The sequence below is a fragment of the Athene cunicularia genome, assembly GCF_003259725.1.
Source record: "Athene cunicularia isolate RWA chromosome 7 unlocalized genomic scaffold, athCun1 chr7_part2, whole genome shotgun sequence".
Classification (NCBI taxonomy): Eukaryota; Metazoa; Chordata; class Aves; order Strigiformes; family Strigidae; genus Athene; species Athene cunicularia.
Window position 1 is genome coordinate 1,528,855 of NW_020799108.1, and position 19,838 is coordinate 1,548,692.

General features: G+C 42.7%; 1 protein-coding gene across 1 annotated transcript; it reads left to right on the forward strand.

Annotated features, from left to right (window-relative positions):
* The first annotated feature begins 13,885 nt into the window (after positions 1-13,885).
* Positions 13,886-18,918, forward strand: LOC113482507 (gamma-crystallin D-like). The gene is given in 4 exon segments (XM_026853189.1): positions 13,886-14,069; positions 17,382-17,621; positions 18,643-18,854; positions 18,856-18,918. Coding segments are annotated over 4 exon segments (699 nt in total).
* The last annotated feature ends 920 nt before the right edge of the window (positions 18,919-19,838 follow it).

Sequence of the window (19,838 nt, forward strand, 5' to 3'; positions counted from 1 at the left end):
ATCTCATGCGCGGCCCCCGGCCCCGCTGCCGTCACCTCGGCCCGAGCGCGCAGAGCTAAAACGCTCACGAAACGCCGCAGAAAAGCCCGAGGGTTGTTCTGACAGACAAAGCTCATCCCAGAGTTAGGGTTTGTTCGTCCTCAGAATTCAGCACCTAGCTTGCAGCTTTCACCCGGGGGAAGGAGCCATTTTACAGTCTTACCAAAACGGTTTGTTAAAGTAATTCACCTTTCAGCCCAAGTTAATGCACTGCTTTCCAGACACCCTTGAATTTGGTCTCAAGAAGCTGATATTGCATGTGTAAATGACACGATGTTAAATATTTTACCAAAATGACATGTAAGGAAAAAGCGGCCAAATAGTTTGGAGAACAGCAATTTACAGTGGAGGTGCAGAGGGAATTTGCAATACAAACAAGGCTGATAAAAACCCTTCCACCCGCTGCTACAAGACATGCGAATGGTAGCCCTTTGCAAGAATCCTATATCTTACTCCTATCACTATCCCATGCGGTATTTGTTAATATGTTAGGTGATGAGCATTAAATAATGAGAATTACTAAATAAATTTATTCCTTCCAACTTAAGTAGAAGATTTACTAAGCACCCTCCGGAACAGCCCTGAAAATTGGACCTGCAGTGGGTAACGATGCTGCAGACACACAAACCTGCCTCTTGCTTTATTTCTTGCTCTGGAGAACCTGTGACTGGCATTAAATATGTTACAGTGTGGGGAAAAAACTTAAGTATCCTTCTCTAATATGTATTCTGTGCTCCATGGATGACAGGTTGCACAGTCTGAGGGGCCTAAACTTGTTCTTACTAAGTTGACTAAGTTACTTTACCAAGTTTACTAAGCCCACTGGTCTGCAAATTAAATTAACAGCGAGCAGCTTAAAAACAGAGACCCTTTCCCACACAACCCTATTCAAACAGGGGAAATTTTTGCCAGGCAATACTGCCGATGTCAATTACTCAGGTTTAAAAAAGTGATTGGACAAGTTTGTGGAAGTGAAAAACAAGCAAGGGGCTATTAACTGCCAAGACAATACTTTTTGCTCAAGAAGGTCCTGAGCTGCAAATCAATGGAGAATGGAGAAATACACTGAGAAAATTTGATGCCTACTGGCACTGCTCTTCTGTATCTTCCCCAGGCCCCCAGGCATCCACTAGTGGCTGATACTATTTTTTTCCCCAGGAAGACTACAAATACGGTGCCATATCCACACACACACACACACACACACACACACACACACACACACCCCTTCATGCCTTGCAATGACACAGAAGCATTTCTTGCTTTGGGGAAAATAGCAGGGGTCAATTCACCCCAGGGTTAGGGACCAGCCTCATGTCTGGAGTGTCACTTTGTTCATCAGGGTATCAGCCTTGCTACGTAACAGCAGAGGGGCTGGGTTCACAAGGACTTTGGGTCGGTCCTGGCATGGCTACGTTCACTTTGTGAAAGTCACCTTTCACACTCGGCTGGCCATACCAGCAGAGAAGCCCTGGGTGGGTGTAACTGGAGGAAAGGCAGGCATTTCTCAAAGCAGAGCAAACAAGCAGCAGCTCTACTGGAGACATCGGGTTGCCATGATGCCTGCCAGGCAGATGCCTTTAGAAATCAACTTGATTACAAGCCCTGCAGCTGGAATGAAAGGGGCTTGGTGCTCCTTTTGTCAGAATTAATGAGAGTGGCCATAAGCATCTAATGATGCTAGGAGGGGCCATTCCCAAACACCAGCCCTCCCGCAGTGGCTGCCCACCTGGCTTTCCACTGCTATTGCAAAGACATGGTAGGTGGCATAGCCATGTCCACCACCTCTACCTCTGGCACATGCCTCAAGCTCAGGCTTTGGAAAGAGAGTGGTAAAATGAAATAAGGAAGAGAAAGCACAGGACAAATTCTGTAAATACCAAGTAGGCTTTTTCATAGAAGACATATATGTCTCATGATAACACATTCGCTTTTTTTATTCTTAGGCCATCACATATAGAGGCATCATTACGATCATGTCTCATAAACCCATTCCTATTTTTTACTAGATAATCAGTTAATAACATGAGAAGTACATTCCCAAGGAGGAGGATGGCTCCTTCCATTCAGAACTACAGACTGCAAACTTTCCTAATTGAGAAAATCCAATAGCCTTTCACTGACTTGTTAGTCATCATGACGCATTGGCTACCATCACAGCAATCTGAGTGGCAGAGGCAAGAAAGGAACAGCAACGTGAAGAGGGAATTCCTCCTCATAGATACCTGAAGTCAGAGAGGCTCCAAACCCAGATCCTGAGGCCTGTCCCAAGAGCTGACAAAGGTAGTGCATGATTTGTTGTGTACATGTATGAGAGAGAGAATAGGGAGACAATACCCAGTAACACAGAGAGCTTACTAGGCATGTCATTACTTTGTATATTGTGGAGCAGAGGAGTGAAGCATGCACTTTGATATAACAATAAACTGGTGGGCCAGCTGCTGGCTTCTCTCTTTGCTGTGTCCTGTCAGGCCAGCTGTTACCTCATCTCCACCAGCCTGTCTTCTTCCCAGTCCATCCCCTCTTTGTACCACATAAATCTGATCAATACACACACAGTGGGGAGAGCAAGACATACGCTAAGAAACTCAGAGGTGGTGGCAGGTCGGTAGATTGCATTATATGAGAGAATATACATCACTGTGATGGGGATGCAAGTAGCCTGCAAGCTGACACTCAAGATTGATGCTCATCTTAAATGGCCTCATTCTGCCCATTTTCCATTACCAAATTCCTTACCCTCACTTTCACTACTGTGCATGTTGTCTTCTCTTTCTTGACTAGATTTTTCTCAGCTTCTGTTGTAATCTTTCCTGGGAAATGGTTTTGGCCAGATTTTTGTAGGGAATCTCCAAGTGTTCCATACTCTTTATCTGTGATTCAGATTTGCTTACTGACAGAGGTACTTCGTAGGATGTACTTTTCTCTCTCCTAAACCCTTGACATTATGTTACAGAGACAGCTAGAATATGGAGAGAAAACACCTATAGAAAGAGACTGGAAAATGCCTGTAAGTAGTAACTGACTACAGCTGCCTTCATTGCTTTTGAGATGGACTTGTTTTCATGGCAAAGGGTCGTACAACCTAGCTGGATGACAACTGTAAAGCCTCAGTCTTCTCTTGCTGGAAAGTATGAGCAGAATTCCTCTGAGATGCTCTTCATTTTCTTACATGCAGTCTTTAGTGTGAGACCTGACTGCATATGTGAGAGTAGAAATGTCACAGCCTAGAACTTGCTGTGTGTCAGTGGGAGTGACCAGGCAGGTGCAGAGTTCCTCCCTTGCCATGCATCCAGTGCAGCTGCTGCCTGTAAGGGGTCTCCTAGTTCATGCAGCAGTGTCTCATGCTCTTGGATGCAGGAGTGCCTAGCAGACAGCTTCTATGGGATGTAAGCAGTGTCCCCTCTATTCCATACAAGTCCTGTGGCCATCTTCCCTAGGACTGCTTGCATGGATCAGTACTAAGTCTGAGGAAATACTGCAGAATCAGGCCTCCCCTGAATGAGAACAAGCACCAATGAAGCATTTCTTTCAGTCTCTTGGCTGTACAGTGAAATCCTTCTATGAGTCCCCAGACTTTAAATACTTGATTCATATTTGCTCTTTTTCCTTTATTTTGGAGCCTTTGGGGAAGACAGCAGAGTGGTTTGAAGGAAGCTAAGATCAGCAGAGATGCAGAAAACTAACAGCTTTCCTACTTAGGAGGTGTCTGTGAAAAATCCTGCAGCAGATTCCTAGCCTTGAATCGTAGCAAATTTAGCCCCAGTCTTGCACTAGTTTTAGAGTCATCTGTTACATTTCTTATGCACTGGATTGCTTAGAACCAGTTGTAATTTGGAGTTATTTTCTTGCTTTAAGGGGACATTACTGGTGATTGGGAGATTAGGAAAATGAATTTGTTCCAAGAGGACAAAGGCAGCCCACCTTTCTAGATGACAAGGTAATCACCAGACTTCTTACTTCCTATCCTCTTTAACTTCAGGGCTACTGAGAACTCTGAAGGATGGCTCTTTGGTACAGCTAAATGATCAATAAAAGCCCATTACTGAAATGAGTAGCTAAAGAGATTGGCTGTGAATAGTATCCAGCTATAATATGTCCAAGATAGCTCACAATTTTTGCTGATTTTTTCAGCAAGACAAAGCTCATCTGCAGAAGATATTTGATAAAGTATGTCAACTAACTAAAGGGAATTCTTTACAAACTAAAGGTGTCCATGCATAAAAAAAATCTTTCAGCTAAGCTGAGAAAATCTTCCTGTATGTGTTTAAAACCCCTCAAACTTCAGAAATTGTCTTACAACTGGTGGGGTATGCAGTGTGTAGACAGTACCATGGCTCCAGCTCACATTTCCCTTCATTTCTCTGGTCCTTCTGTCATCCCTCAGTCAAGCAATTACAGTAAAACAAAACATAAATTTCTTCTGTCTTTCCAGGTCCATTACAACTTACCTTTCAGTGTTGCTTTGCTGGGGCTGACTTGGATGCTCAGACTGCACTGACAAGACAGAAAATGTGAGTATTGCAAAGCTGAGGCCCTGTTGTTGCAGTGGGTTACACCAGTGTGAAAAAAGCAGCAATGAATCAAGCCCAGGACTACCTTTTCCATTTATAACACCAGGCTAATAATCTTCTTGTTCAAAATACCATACAGGAATTCTGCAGCTTGCAACCAATAAAGGTATCCCAACCAAATTGAGAGAGAAGCTATGATACTATCTTCATATGCTGGACTATTACTGGTAAGATGACAAGAAAGACAGCAATATTTTTTGCTCTGGGGTACCTGTCTAGAAACACTCCCCGTACCCTGGATGTCTTTGTTCATTGAAAGCACAGAATACAGACAGTGCAAATATTACAAATATGTCTCATTTTTACTGGGTAGCCATTAAATTTTGCTCAGCCTTAGAAACAAAACAGGCAGTTTCAGTAAATGGTCCTCTGTGTGTGTATAGGTAACTTACTTTGTCTCACCCAAGTGCAAAATGGTGAGCAAGTTTCAGGACTAAATCTCAAAAGATTTGTACTAGCAGCATGAAACAATACTACAAGTTTGTGTGAAAGCTGTTTCAGAAATCAAAGGAAGGGGGTATGAGCTGGATTTCATACAACCACTTTCAAGAATACTACTCCTGAGAGCTGAACCTCTCTCTTTACCTGTCTTCACAGAACATAATTCCTGTTGAAGAGATCTTAAGAGATTTACAGCATGAAGCCCTCAACAACACACTGGCAGAGCTCTGCCAATGTGAGTGATTTGTGGGTTTTTCAGCATCTCTAATAGGAGTATGAGTGAAGATCGCTCTTACCTGTAGTGGCTTGGTCCATCATGTAGTACATTGGACTGGCATTCTGGGAATGCGATCCACACATGGATTATTTTTCTTCTCGCTCAGAGTAAACACTGTTGAATTATTCCCTTCTCACATCTGCCATTACAGCTTAGAGCCTTGTGGGTGGCCTTTCAGCATCATAATGAGTTGTAAAGCCTCCATGTGCAGGTGTAGTTATCCATGGGGTACTTCATTCCTGCTGCTAGTCTTGAGATTGTATGAGAAAGCTACAGTGCAGCACATTTCTTAATTGCTTGCAGAACATATTGTGGGGAGGTCTATTATAGCTACTGTTTATTTCAGCTTTCCCATACTAATAAAGGAAGGGACTTCATTCTATGAAAAGATGTCACTACTATTAGACCAGCAGTGGATGATAGCTGGCAACATCTTACAATAAACTCTCATGTGTCTCCTTGTTGCAGCAGAATATAAGCATTCAGGCAGCATTCAAGACCACAGGCTAGGTACAACAGTATGAATTTTATCTGAAGCTAGTGCTTTCCTCTGGGCTTGTCAGAGATGTACTTTGTGCCTGGTCTTCTTCCCCAGTCCACTCAGGTTTCAAACCAGAAATCATCAGGCCACAATACCTAACTTTAGCTAGATTCTGGCCTCTGGTGCTACCTTGCACTGCTTGGCCTCACCAAGGAGCCAGAGGTCCTCTGCTGGGCAGTATACCCTGTAAGCAGTTACATAAACAAGTAAATTTCTCCCTCCACAGCCCACCTCTTTGCTAGTTTTTCTGCCCTCTTCTTTAGTATGGACTCTGCAGATCCTTCATGGTCTCCTTGACTCATTCTTATTACCTTGTATGCTGATAAACCTTCCAGCTAAGAAAGTGCTGTAGGTTTGAGGTAAGGCATTTATCAGAGGAACCAAAAATGTGAATTTGACTAGAGACCTTTACCCCTGCAAGACAGAGACTTCCTTCCATACCTCCATGTTTTTTTTGTAAGGTATTTTATGCTGTTTAGCAGTGTGCCAACACTGCAGGTCTTAATCTGGAGTCATGTTTAGGCAAGTTCATACAATCAGTGCTATATTTACAGGAGCCAGTTCTCATAAGGGCACTCTGACTCTTTACACAACACTGTTTAAGGAGATTCAGTATCTACATCCTAGGAATCCTTCCTCAATCCCAATAAAGGATCGGAGATAGCACCTGTCAGGGAACCTTAAATTCTCCCTTTATTGCAGTGTGAAAAAGGGGAATAAGAAAGTGCTAAACCAGTTTTTACTTGCAGTACAATTACAGTCCTGTAGAAGGTGGACATACAGATTAAACAGAACAAACCAGCAACTCTGCCTGCAAGGTCATCCGTGTTATCTGTGCATCTGCAGGGAAAAGATGATTTAGAGTCTGGAAGCACCCTTGTGCCAAATCTTATAATAATAACTTGCACAAGGTTTTACCATTCAGTTATTGCAGAGATAAGAGGTAACATTACCCTAATTTGCAGATTAGATTAGACTACCTGACTCTGGGCAAATCATTTAATCTCTGTCCTAGTCAATCTGTGGCACAGTCTGGGTCATTATGTGCAGTTAAAAAGCCTCCAGAGAAGGAGACTATGTTTCCTTGGCCACAGTGCTCTGACAACATGACCTGCTGTCAGCCCGAACACCAGAGTTCTTTGGGTCTAGTCAGCTCTCAAAACAGGAGCAGAGTGTGTGCCTCCTGCCTCCCTTCATCTGAGATTTCTAAGAGTGTATTTACATAAGCAAAGGAATCTGATGCTGTTTAAGACCTTCCGGACAAATCACATCCCTGCTCTTTGGGAATGAAACTCCATGTGGAATGATCCATCAGGTTTTAGGGAGCTTGTATGACCTGAACAGTGTTAGATGTCAGGACAACTTCTTCATCCCCAGTTCAAATGCTTTTCTATTTATACTGGGCATAAATTGCAAGGCTTACTGCTTTCATACAAGTTCACACATGGTTGCCTTGTCCGGTGTAAATGGCAGAGTTCAGACAGCAAGGGCTGCAGTGGTGACCTATATGGGAGGAGACATGAACTGCCCTGTGCCAGTCAACTCAGAATCCCCTGTAAGCAGTCAGGCACAACCCAAAACTACAGTCAGAGGAGCATGTGGCACCTCTATTCAAACATACTTAAGAAAGAACAGCAGCTACTAGGGAAGGAGACATGAGGACACATGTAAGGAGATGTGTGTGGTGTCTATAGAGACGTGCTCTTGGAAGGAGGCATCCCCTCCATGCCATAGCCTGCAGGGACAAAAGCAAAGAGGAACAGTAAGAAGTACAGAGAAATGCCATAAACCATTCACACACAAGCTCAACCACCTTTGCTACCCATCATCTCACAGAAGGAATTGAGACTGACTGAATGTAACCATGAAAAGACGACAGAAGTTGATACTAGGCAGGGGAGGAAAGGTGCTTACTGTGTTTAACCTCTAGAATTTGACCTCTTGATGCTTCCCTCATTATACCACCACTGGGATCAGAAACCTGTAGCAGCATAAGGGCTACTTCCAAAATCCATGCTCTGTCTTTTTAGTCTAACAAGTCACACATTGCATGCTAGAATATTTGAATGATGTGCTCCTGGGTTTAGAGGTTTATGAAGGCTTTTTATTAGCATGACCCTTTCTGGCTTAAATGCCTGGCTGACCACAGACTTCACGGTTCCTTTCTGGCCTGCACACTGATGTGAAACTTTGCCAGCCCAAGCAAACAAAGTGCTAGTGCAAGGAAAGCACAGACACATAAAAGCTCTTTGTCTTCAGTAACTGACCTTCAGTGAGATGGTTGTGTTCTTCAAAGGGCAGAAGCGGCTCGTTTGGCCCTGTTGTGCTGTTCCTCTGTTGGACCTCTGCTGAAAATTGTCCGCAGGCTACCAGAAAAGAAACTGTGTACTTGATCTGTGCAAAACCGGATATAGCAGACAAATGTAACAGGGCAACCAGATGGATACAAAAATAAAAAAGCCTTCAGTAGACCAAAAGGTGATATGTACTCCATCTTTACTGATCAGATCTCATCTTGGCCCTGCAGAGATTTCAGTGGTTAAAACTATTCATTCCTATCCTGCTCTGACACTAATACCTACACTTAGCCCCAGTCTTAAAGTATCCCATTCCCAAACATACTTAAAAGGCTTTCATCAATGCTAGCATCACACACCTTGCAGAATCTACCCTACACTTTTTGACATCTTCTGCCCTTTAGGTCAGATAGGGTCCACCAAAGAAGAGGTACCAGATTGGTGGTACCAGTGACTCCTATCTTTGGCCATAGCAATGGTAAGCTATTGGCTCCTTCTTCCACCAGCCTACTGCCTAGACTGGTGTGCTATGAGCAATAAAGTGGAAGAAGTCTCCTGCTACAAAGAGGCATAATGCATTTGGATCTTATAATATCTGTGCCTTTTAAAAAATATGTTACATTTTAAACTCATTTGCCCCTTTTGCCCCATTAGTAATAGCAAACTAGCTCCAGCCTTCTCTCTTTGAACAGAGCAAAAAGCTGAATTATTCACTTCCTCTTCTCCTTATGGTGCACCAGTGAGAGGCAAGAAAAGGCAGCTCAGCTACTCACAACCACACTAAGATGTAACCCAGCTTCTGGGAGTTTGGCACAGTGCTTCACGGAGAAGCATTCCCACCAGTGGGCTCCAGTTACCATTGATGTGGAGTGGGAAAGGAGGCTATGCAGGTCTGAGGAGATACAGCCTGCTTCACAAGGGCCTTGACTGTGTTATGAGCAAGTTTCTCTAGCAGCATATCAAGTCATATAACTGTAACAGCCCTTTAAAAAATAGTCACAAGAAGGTATTCTGTATGGCCCAGCTATTTAATGAAAGAGCATTTGTGCTGCTATAAATAGATTTTATTTTCAGTAACACAGACTTTATTGATGTTTCCCGTGCAACCATTAAAAGTTGCTGTGGAATTCTAATCAGACTATAATAGATGATTCACGTGTAATTCACAGTGCTTCTGGTGCACTTTATTTTTTTTACCTGTCATGCTTAGTGGTAATATTAATGACGGTCTGCCACCTGGTGTCCAGAAAGGGCTAGAGCTCACATGCATCAGAACAGCCTTGGCTGTGTAACCTCTTCGCTGAATTTTCCCATGTCAGGAACTAGTAATGCCACTACATGCCATGTAGGGGCAATTTCACAACATGTTATTTCGAAGGAGGGGTCTTCCCCTCTGCTCCTGGGATAAGTGGGTGGATCAGCTTTCCCTCCTTTTGCTGTGGACATTACACTGTTTATTTTTACTGTCATGCTTCTTATGGGCAGGAATCCTTTTCTCTAGGAATTTCCAACAGAGGATATTTTTAGAAATTTCCATTCTGAGTGCATACGATACACTGCAGAGGAGTGATGTTTTCTTGGAAGTTTTCCAGCTACTCATGCTGTTTCCCATGCTGGGGGGGGGTGGGGGGGGGGGGCAGAAGGAATACCGGGTTTTGGTTTTTTAGCTTTGTTTTATATTATGATGTTATGCAAGCAGAGACAAAGAAAGATCAGAAACAGTCTTTCTGTTCATTTCATGTTACTTTGCACTTGCCTAGTTCATAGCCAACTCAGGGATACTTCCTTGAGGGTCATGAGGTAGCAAAGTTACAAAACTTTCCGAAGAGCCATTTTCTGAAAAAGCCATTGTTATCAAGATCTTCAGTTTCTATTTCAGTCAACAACGTTGCTTAATTTTAATCATGGCCTTAAGATCATTCCCAGATCATCCGCCCTATGAGAAAGGAACAGAAGTGTATTGCTGAGTTTGGAAACTATGGGTAATTTATTTTGCAAAGCCTTAATTCATTTAAGAGGTTTAATCTACTGTTTTCATTAACAGTAACTCTTAGAGCACAGCTTATGCCTCCTTAAGAGTCCTAGATGCAAAATGCTGGAATCCAGCCCATCTCAAAATTCTGTGGATCTCAGGTTTGGTTATCTTCCCCCCTCCCCATTTCCCATCAAAGTAAAATGGTGGAGATTCCTGTTATCCCCCATCACTTTTGAAGCCTTGGCTTAAATCTCCTTGAAAATCAAGCACTAGCTTTACCAAGATATATAGATACTTAGGCAGCCTAAGTACATCCTAGTGGTATTTCGGATCCAGAAGATTTCTGACTCATGAGAAAGGACATAATGGTTGCCATCCCAACTGCCTCCTGCTTCTCAGAGTTTCCTACCCCATTGTCCAGACATTTCAGGAGCTGCCATGTGAACAGCTGAGCAGCTGCAGGCTGCCTGCCAGGATGTTATGGCAGACCACAACCCCCAGGCTGTACCAGTACATGCAGGGATATAAAATGCAGGAGCTAGCTACTGTGTGGACAACTGAAATGTCTTGGCAGTGGGGATGGGCACTTCAAGAAGCTGGGTGGACCAAGCTGCCAGGACAAAAACTGCCAGCACAGTTGTGCTCATTATCCATCACAGCCTCTGAAGCAGTTATCTTACTTTCAGCTGACCACAAAAGAGTATGCTCATTTGGCTTGGCACATAGTTTCTGCAGATTTACTAATCTATGAATCATTATCCTTCCAGGACCGCTGGATTCAACCTCTCAAGCTCTCCCTGCATCCATCTGCAATGCTGACTGCCCTGGAAGCTGCAGAGTACGCCTGGAAGCAAAATGAGCACATTTCACCCTGACTCCCGCAAGACCGGAGCAGAGGGACATGGGGCAGCAGCACCTGGCCCATCAGAGCCACCAAGTTACAGCCTGCTGGGCTCCAACAGCTGCATGTGGAAGAGATGGTGTAATCCTTGGTCTGGGCCTATTCTCTTGTATAGGGTGAGGAACAGGCATTTTTTCATTGTAGCCTAGAAATAGTGTCTAGCTCATACTCCTGAAGTTCATGACAGTTGCAAAAGGAGCATTTTCCTCAAGTTGAGGTAAACAATAAGATTACATATTTCTAGTAATATCAGCCTTCATGTCTGACAGTCCCTTGTTTGTTATTAAGCTTGGTCTAATACTAGGACTTTTGCAAAGGTCAGTTATGCTATTGGCCAGTGAAAGAGTCACCCTCTGCTCCCCTCTTTCCTACTTCTTCTCCAAGTGCAGTAAAAATTAGAGGAACTTCAGGAGCATTAGAGAATTTGAAACTGGGACCCCTTACCTCCAGCCCTGTATTGCAACTGATCTCGAACAGTAGAGAATAAACCAGCCTGGTGGCACTCTAAGCCCAAAATGATGCGAGGCTCTTTCTCTCTCCCAGGGCATTAAGTACCAGACAGCAGCAGCATATCAAAAGACCAACCAGCAGGGAGACCTAAAAAGGACAGCAAGCAACTGGACTCACTAACCAGAGGAAAGCAACAGGTTGATAAAGTACATCTGAAGAATTCACACAAGCCAGTAAAACTCTTTTTGCAACACTACCACGGAATGTCACAGCCAGAACAGCACCTCAGGCCACCCAGAACCCACAAAGCCCTTCTTGTCTGCCCCTGTCAGCACTCTTTAGTATAAGATGGTTTATAGTAGCACTAATTTATAACACAGTGCAAATTCTTAACTGGATTTTCACTGCAACTGTATCATACCTTGGCAGGAGGTGTCACTCATGAGCTGGAAAGTCAACTCGAGTAATATTCAACATACACATGGAAGGCACTCTTCTGGCTAATATCCCTGCAAAAACACTATCACTTTTAGGTTAAAAAAAAATAGTCGAAGACTATTTCTTAAAAAAATTAACAAAACCCTGACTCCATAGAGGACCAAATAATGCTCTGCCTTTCTATTTGTCCTTGATTTCCTAAAGCCTATTGTTTCCTGCAGCTCCGCTGAACAGGAGAGCTAAGAAAACATTCCAGCAGCAGGATTGGATTTGCCCAAGGGGCTCCCCCACAGCACTGAGTTCAATGTGCATCACATGTCACACAGCAGGAGGGAAGCTGATCTGCCATGCAGTCCCCATCTCTCCTGATGGATTCAGCCCTGCACGCTGTGCTTGCGCTTATTAACATTTGCATCCTGCAGGGAGCTACAGAAGCAAAACAAGGAATCTCTCCAAAGAAGCCTGGAACAGATTCAAAAACAAGGAATGCAAAGGAAGCAAAAACATAACAAAGACCCAGACTTCCTGTACCACACTTAGCTGTAGATGAGCTAACTGATGTATTCTACCTTAGCTTCGGTAATACATTTGCAACTTGTGTTTTGGGGGTGTTTTTTGTTGTTGTTTTTAAACCTTAGCAGTCATTCCTTCCTATCTTGTATCCAAGATTCTCACATTACCTCCTTTTCCCTTAGTCACCTCTCTCCTACTTCCCTGCTAGTGTGTTGGGAGCTTACATTTTCCCAGTGCTTCCCTACTGCTTCTCAACCCACCATGCTACTTTGTACACAGCTTTGTACATTCAGAAATTACAGACTAACGGGTGAGTCTTTGTGCTGATGTTGATAGGGCTTCTCAGCCATACCATGCATCCCCCCACTTTCCTTTCAAGCCATGCGAGCCAAAATTCAAGGTATAAGACATTAATTCAGATGAGAAAGTTTAGAGGGGATTTAAGATCAACAGCAACATCACTCTCCCTTATAGAAGAACTCTTTAGCCATGAATTTCTGCAGCATCAGCTGTTTTGGCCTGGTTAGTTCACTCTGCAGGAAGCGGGATTGCTGGAACGCACTATCCAATCCCATTTAACAGTTCCTACCTCTCCTCCATGGCCTGTGTTCACTGCTGGGATAGGTCTGCCCTGTCACATTCAGCACAGGCTCGTTCCCAGAGCTCACATCATCCATCAGATTCTAAACAGAGGCTTCTGTTCTTGCAAACAAATAGAACAGTAGACAGCAGCCAGTGCCAGGACTTGAGCAAATTTCATTCCAACTCAAACAGCATCTGTCTGACCCCTTGGAAGTCAAAGGAGAGAGAAATTGTACTTTGAAATGAGGTCATTACAAGAGGAGAGGAAGGGATATTGGTGTTGAGCCCATGAGTAGAAAAACAGTGCGAGGTGGTGTTTAAGATTAAACAGCAAGAGAGAGATTAACATCTCATGACTGATTTTTTTTCACTGACCTGCAATAAAATAAACAGTAAGACTTTAACAAATAAGTGATTAGCCATGTTATTGCAGTGCTGCCATGATCTCCACTTTTCATCGGCTAATACCTCCTGGTTTTTATAGATAAGGCTGCTGGAGTTAAGACGAGTAAGAAACAGAAATTTTGTTATGCTAATAAGTGTAAAATCTGTGTTTCCTTTTCAGAGTGCAAGTACCTGCCCCTTCGCTACTCCTTCCCCTCTTGGCTGGCTGATGTCTGATTGCCTGCATACAAAAATCAAGCCCAGCAGATCAGGTGGTTTGCTCTTTGCACATTTACATTTTCAGACCACCAAAATCAGGGAGCTGAAGGGTGCTTGTAGATGTGTGCACAGTGGGACTGGTTAATGATAGCCTTCTGCCACCTTGACTGAAATTTCTTCCTTTCCTGAAATATATTGCCGCCAGAATAATAATTAAAAAAAAAAATACTTTGCTGTGACTAGACCAATTAGCCATGACAACTTCAATCTCCCTTCTCAGCTATGGAAAAAAGCAATGGACAGAGTTCAGAGCTCAGATGAGATGCAGAGTCACAAATGCTTTTCTACAGGACTCAGAAGAGATCTCTGATCATATGTGCACACTTAGCACCAGTTGGTGCCTACCACTGCACTGCAACACTATCTACAGTGGGAAAGGTAAGAGACCATTCTGGGTCTGTTCTTGTTAGGTACCAGAAATCATGGTACTGAGGTGCAGCAAGCGGGTAACTGAACAGTGCATCATCCACTTTCATTGTAGCAATTTAAGAGCTGCCCACTGTACCACAGATATTGACTCCAGTAGCAGAACTCATGGTAGAAACTTAGTGCTGCAATTCACAGCCCAGTTTAGGACACTGAAATCAGATGGTTTCAGCTAACACTTTTGGCTGTGAACAACACAGCGGCTGAGACACAAAGATACTGCCTGCAGAACTAGAGGTGCTGACTTCTTAAATTACCCCACACAAACTTGTGAGACAGAGTCCTTCACCGTACCCAGAGTTACTAGAGCACTGCCCATGCAAGCAAGCCCCAGCTTCCCCCTCATTTCTGCTATAGTAATTCTGACTTCAGACATGTCACTATCAAATTTCTAGTTATTCCTGAAAATTCTTACTCATTTTGGTGAAGAGCTATTTCCTAGTCAGGTGGAAACATCTAGCATCCATCTTGGAATGGCAAAATACCCATTTTGTGTGAGCGATTGGTTTATCTGTAGGACAAAATATAACCAAACTGTTCTGAAAAATATCGATTTTGTCAGGACAGAATCTAATGTATTAAGTGCATAGGACTACATATCTTCAAGAGGCAGTCAGCAGCAAGAACAAATACCAGAGTCAAATCAGTGAGAAATTCAGGTTTGCTCAGTCTCTCTAAAACAGTGTAAAGGATGCTGGCTCCACAAGGGGCATCATGGTTGAAAGACAGAGCATCTGTGCTGCATTTTCTATATCTAAGAATGGTTAGAGACACTCAAAACAGGAATGAGCCCAGACTGGCTCAAAAAAAAAAAAAAAAAAAGAGTTTGTTTCCATCAAAGCAGAGTCAGAGGGAACACCAACTGCCAAATTCTGCACAGACTGCCACCAGGTCAGGTGCTGTTATGGAAGGGATCTTCCAGATACGTGCACAGAGGTATTTCCACTGCCAGTGCTAAACACACAGTCCATTTATGTGAAACAAGTATGTGGAATGGTTGCCAAAGACATCCAAGACTAGTCTTCATGGCCTTTCACAGGGACTTGCATTAACATCCACTGTTCAGACAACTCATGTGCAATCCATGCAGCAGTAACTGTTTCTCTACATCATTCATCACCTCAAAGATCTACCTCCCAGTTTGCCATATGGTTGTACTCCATCTTAAGGGTCTTTTCCAACCTAGTAATTCTATGATTCTATACACAAGGGATTACACTTTGAAATAGAGTCAGATGTGACATTAAAGCACTGTGACTACTTTGCACTAACTTTCTGTATTAAGTATTTCTTGCACACTCACACTCCCTGTTGCCAGTTCCATTGAGTCCAGGTCAGAAGCCCATCCATCCAGCACACAAAAATCAAGCCTGAAACCGTATACTTACAGTAATAGCAATGATACATCAAGTCAAGTACAACAGTCAAGCAAACATCATGACAAGGAAATCCAGCAGGATAAAGGCAGATGGTCTGAGATAACCCAGAAAGCTCAGAACAATAGGGCTGAATATACTAAAGAGGACAGGGGGATATCTAATCTGTTTGGAAATCGTGAGTGAACATTAGCCCTGTCATTTAATGAGGATACAGTTAAAAACAACATCAGTGAAGTGGTTTGTGATGGAAAGAAGTGAAGGTGGAAGTTTCATACTCCCCTCATCCATTTTCCCAGAAGACACTCTTGCTTTTCTCTTTCCTTTCTTGCCACAGCACTGACAGCCCTTTTCTTTGGCCTTTGAAACCTTGTAAGCAATGCTGCACTCCACTAACTCTCACAAACCTTGTCCTACTGTCCCTTCTTACAGCCACAAACACTCATTTGTTCCACTGGAGGTGGAGACTATGTAGTTGCAAATAGAGTTGTTTTAAATAAATTAGATCTACAAAGGTGTTCATCTGCATGCCAAGTTAACTGATGAATCATGCTAACAAGGTCTTTATGTGCTTGAATGAGTTTCCCCAAATACGTGGGATTATAAATCTAGTTTTGAAGTGCAGTAGTTGCTTTTTATCTGAAGCCTCACCTACTGGTGATATAAGACATTTGTATAATTAGCTTTGTGTATTCCATGAAGCAGTTTTAAGTCTAAGGTTGAGGTGCAAGGAAATGATAATCAGAATAGAACAAGTCAAGGTTTGTTCCAGCCCTGCACCAAACAAGAAAAAATATGGCTGAGGAAATGTTCCAAAATGGAGGAATGTGGTTTTCCGTAACCTACTAGCTGTGCCTGAAACAGTGTTAAACACTTAACAGAGTGTTAAAGCACTCTGCTTTAGCATTGAACAACAATTCTTCCTGGTTCCAGACAGAGAACGACTTGAGTTTAATGCAGCTTGCTGCCTTTGAATTTTTAAAACAGACTTTCAATGGGAAAAAATTGAACCAACTGACCCAAACTGATTTACAGTGTTAGCCGGTAACTCAGATACACTGATAAACATCTAATAAGAAACATTTGATTTCAATCTTTTTAGTCTTCAGGTATGCAGCAGTTAACCACACACCAGGAACAGAATGAAACTTTAAATCATTATTTCCTCCTAACACATCAGTGTTAAAATCTACACAACAGAAGGGATTAGTAGGCAAAAGCTAACAACACCACGTGAGATGGAGAATTTTCCTGTTTCCAGGATAAAGTGGGTGACAAAGTGTTGAAACTGAAGCAAAGTTCATCTGTTCTCACAAAAGGGAAGACTACCATAGGACTAACTCAGGCAACAGGGGCACAAATTGACACAGACTGGGGAAGGAGAGGAACAGATCTACGCCAGAAACTGCTCAGATCTGTTGAGTTTGATAGCTTTCAGGCAGAGGAAGTTCTGTAAAGAACCTTTCTTATACACACATGCCCCCTTGAGTCAGGTGCACCACATGAAACAGTTGATACCAGCTGAAAGTGTAGTTCACTCCACAGTTACACAGTCATTCACTTGCACATAGCATCAGCAAACGCTGTTGAAAACTCAGAAAACTAAGAGTCCCACAGGGTAAATGCAATAAATGCTGTAACTACAATGAAGACAATACATGAGATCTCCCCACAGCTTGGAATCGGCCCTTTTGTGTTACGTTTGCAGATGCAGCATTAGGACTGTGATATACAAAAGCAACCACAGCATTTGCTCACAGCTGTCAGCTTTCACCTCAGCAAACTGCCATAAATGGGGAAGGTTTATGGAAGCCCCAGTATGCCAGTACCCTGCTCTGACACAGACATTGGGATGGACTATGAGTCTTTGCAAATGTTTATATTGCAGATCACTTTTTTATGAAGACAAACTTCTGGAGCCACTGCTGTGAATGCAGAAATGACCACCTTGACCTGTGGTCCTAAGTGAAACAATGCAATTCCATACAGGTAGAAAAAAGCAACTGGATGATTTAAGAGAACCCCAATTACTCAGGACAGCAGTACTTTTTAAAAAGGGGAGACTATTCTGACTTCCAGAAGTGGTTCAGTCTCTGCAACTCCATGAGATCTTGCCACGTAATCCCCTAAGTAATCCCACATGCACTGCTTGGTAGTGCGTCACAGTTTAAGAAACTGGGTATAGTTTATCCCTTAAGAATATCATATACAGTCTCTTCAAGTAACTCAACAGACAGCTGAAGTTCAGGAAGACAACACAAAGTTTCACTGGAGATGAAGGAAATAATCTGTTTAATATCAGTACTATTTCCAGGGCCTGTTCATAATTTGGAGATGCTAAAAGAAAGATGAGTGGCTATTTCTAGGTAGAGAATGTTGTTACATTACCCAGGGAAAGTTCTAGCAGGGCCAGCTGATACAAAGTTCTGCTGTGGGCTGATGTATGCAACTTGTTCATCACCATATTATGTCATGATTCAATGACACGAGAACACATTAAATCAGATTTGGAATGAGTACGGATTTCCTAAAAGCTGCATTGGCTAAAATCAGGCAAAGAATCAATACTTGCTCAAGTACTTCTTTGATTAGTAAGACATACTATACAGTATAAGCCACAGCAGCAGGGAACACTCCACGTGCTTTGTGTAGCTCAGCAGTTTGCCACATGGCAATTGCCTGCACACCAGTTATTAATAGGATCATATGGAGTAACATGGTAAATGTCTTTTAGCAGCATAATTCTGAAAAAGGCCACATTATGCATGCCTAGTCACGAGTAAGTACTACAGATCATCTCAAAGTCACATGAATACATTTTCTCCTATTGTCACAATATAGAGTCCTTATAAATCCCATTTCTTCAAATCATAAAGCATCCTCCATTTACTTCCTACCACACATGTGATCATACCCATTTCCTGGCACACCTGAGCTCCTCCATGTGGGTAAGAATTAGACCTTCTTTATTAGCTTCAAAAGAATGAATCTCTTTGCAATCCCTTCTCCAGAATAGAATACAATTTCTCTGGAATATACAAGGTAGGTGGGAAAGTTGCCCCTTTCTGTATGTCTGTCTCATTCAGTAATGTCAGAATCAGTTAAATTTCTGTCTTTTCCTACATTTCTGCTGGGTTTGCCACCACAGAATTCTGTTTCCCACAAGATTCAGCTCTGTGAAAAAGAGGAGCTCCAAGGCCAAATGTTGGAGTTCACCAGTGACAGCCTACCAGTCCCAGGCTGCATCCCTCTCACTGAGATCTTCTTCCTTGACGTTTTAGGTGGCTCCTGGATATTGCAAGAAATGCGCAACTTCAGGGGCTGACACTATTTACTGAAACCCAGGGAATACAGAAGATTCCCTTGACTGGGGTGCAGTAAATACCAAAATTGTCCCTTTGCAAGGGCTGGCTGACTTGCACTGATTTATTTCTCCCATGCTAAATAAACAGTGAAACCATTTCAATATCCTTGTTCAAATGGATCTTCCTTCACTACTAGGAAAAAATTAAAGTTGTTCTGTCCAGAGGGAAGTCTGATTTCTCTCACATTTTAGGGGTAAGAGGGAGAATACTTTAAAAAATATTCACAATTATCCAGATGTTCCACAGTACATGATAATTTGAACAACTGTTGAATGTCCAACTGCATTTTGCTAACCCTGGTAGGTGTAGGGGAAAGTACAATTCTTTAATCTAATTTTTCCCCAGTTTTACAAGTTTTGATTTAGGAATAGATTCCAGCTCTAGACTTAGCAGGATTAACAATGCAGTTTGACCTTTAGCATTTATTTAAATTAACATGTACTGTGGAACAGAAAAGTAAGTCCCATTAATAGTTATATCCAGTGACATACTGACTGAGGAAGAAAAGGACAGAAAGAGGCAGAGGAACTCAGAACAAGGTGAACACTGTATTTGGCATCAAATTTTTCCTGCAAACAAGCTGCTCGGTGCTACCACCAGTCCAGCAAAGCTTCCCAGTCTTATCCCAGCTGCTTCCTCCAGAAACAATTTTCCAGATCCTTAAATCACAGGCACCTTCACACAGCATGTCTTAGTGAACCTGTACTTCATGAACTAGATGGTATCAATTGCCCTGCCTCTACTAACTTCGGAGCTGTACTGATGTGCTGCAGCAGGAGATTGAGGCAAATCTCCCAATTGCCAGGGTATTCTACATGCAAAAGCAATTAAATAAGCATACAGTGTGGATTAAAAACAGGACAATGTCTTGTTGTGCTAGGAAAAATACTATTGCAGCATTAATTATCATTCAAGTAATTATGATATGCCTACTAATTAATCATCACTGAATCCTGTGCCAGCAGGCACTCTGTGCAATA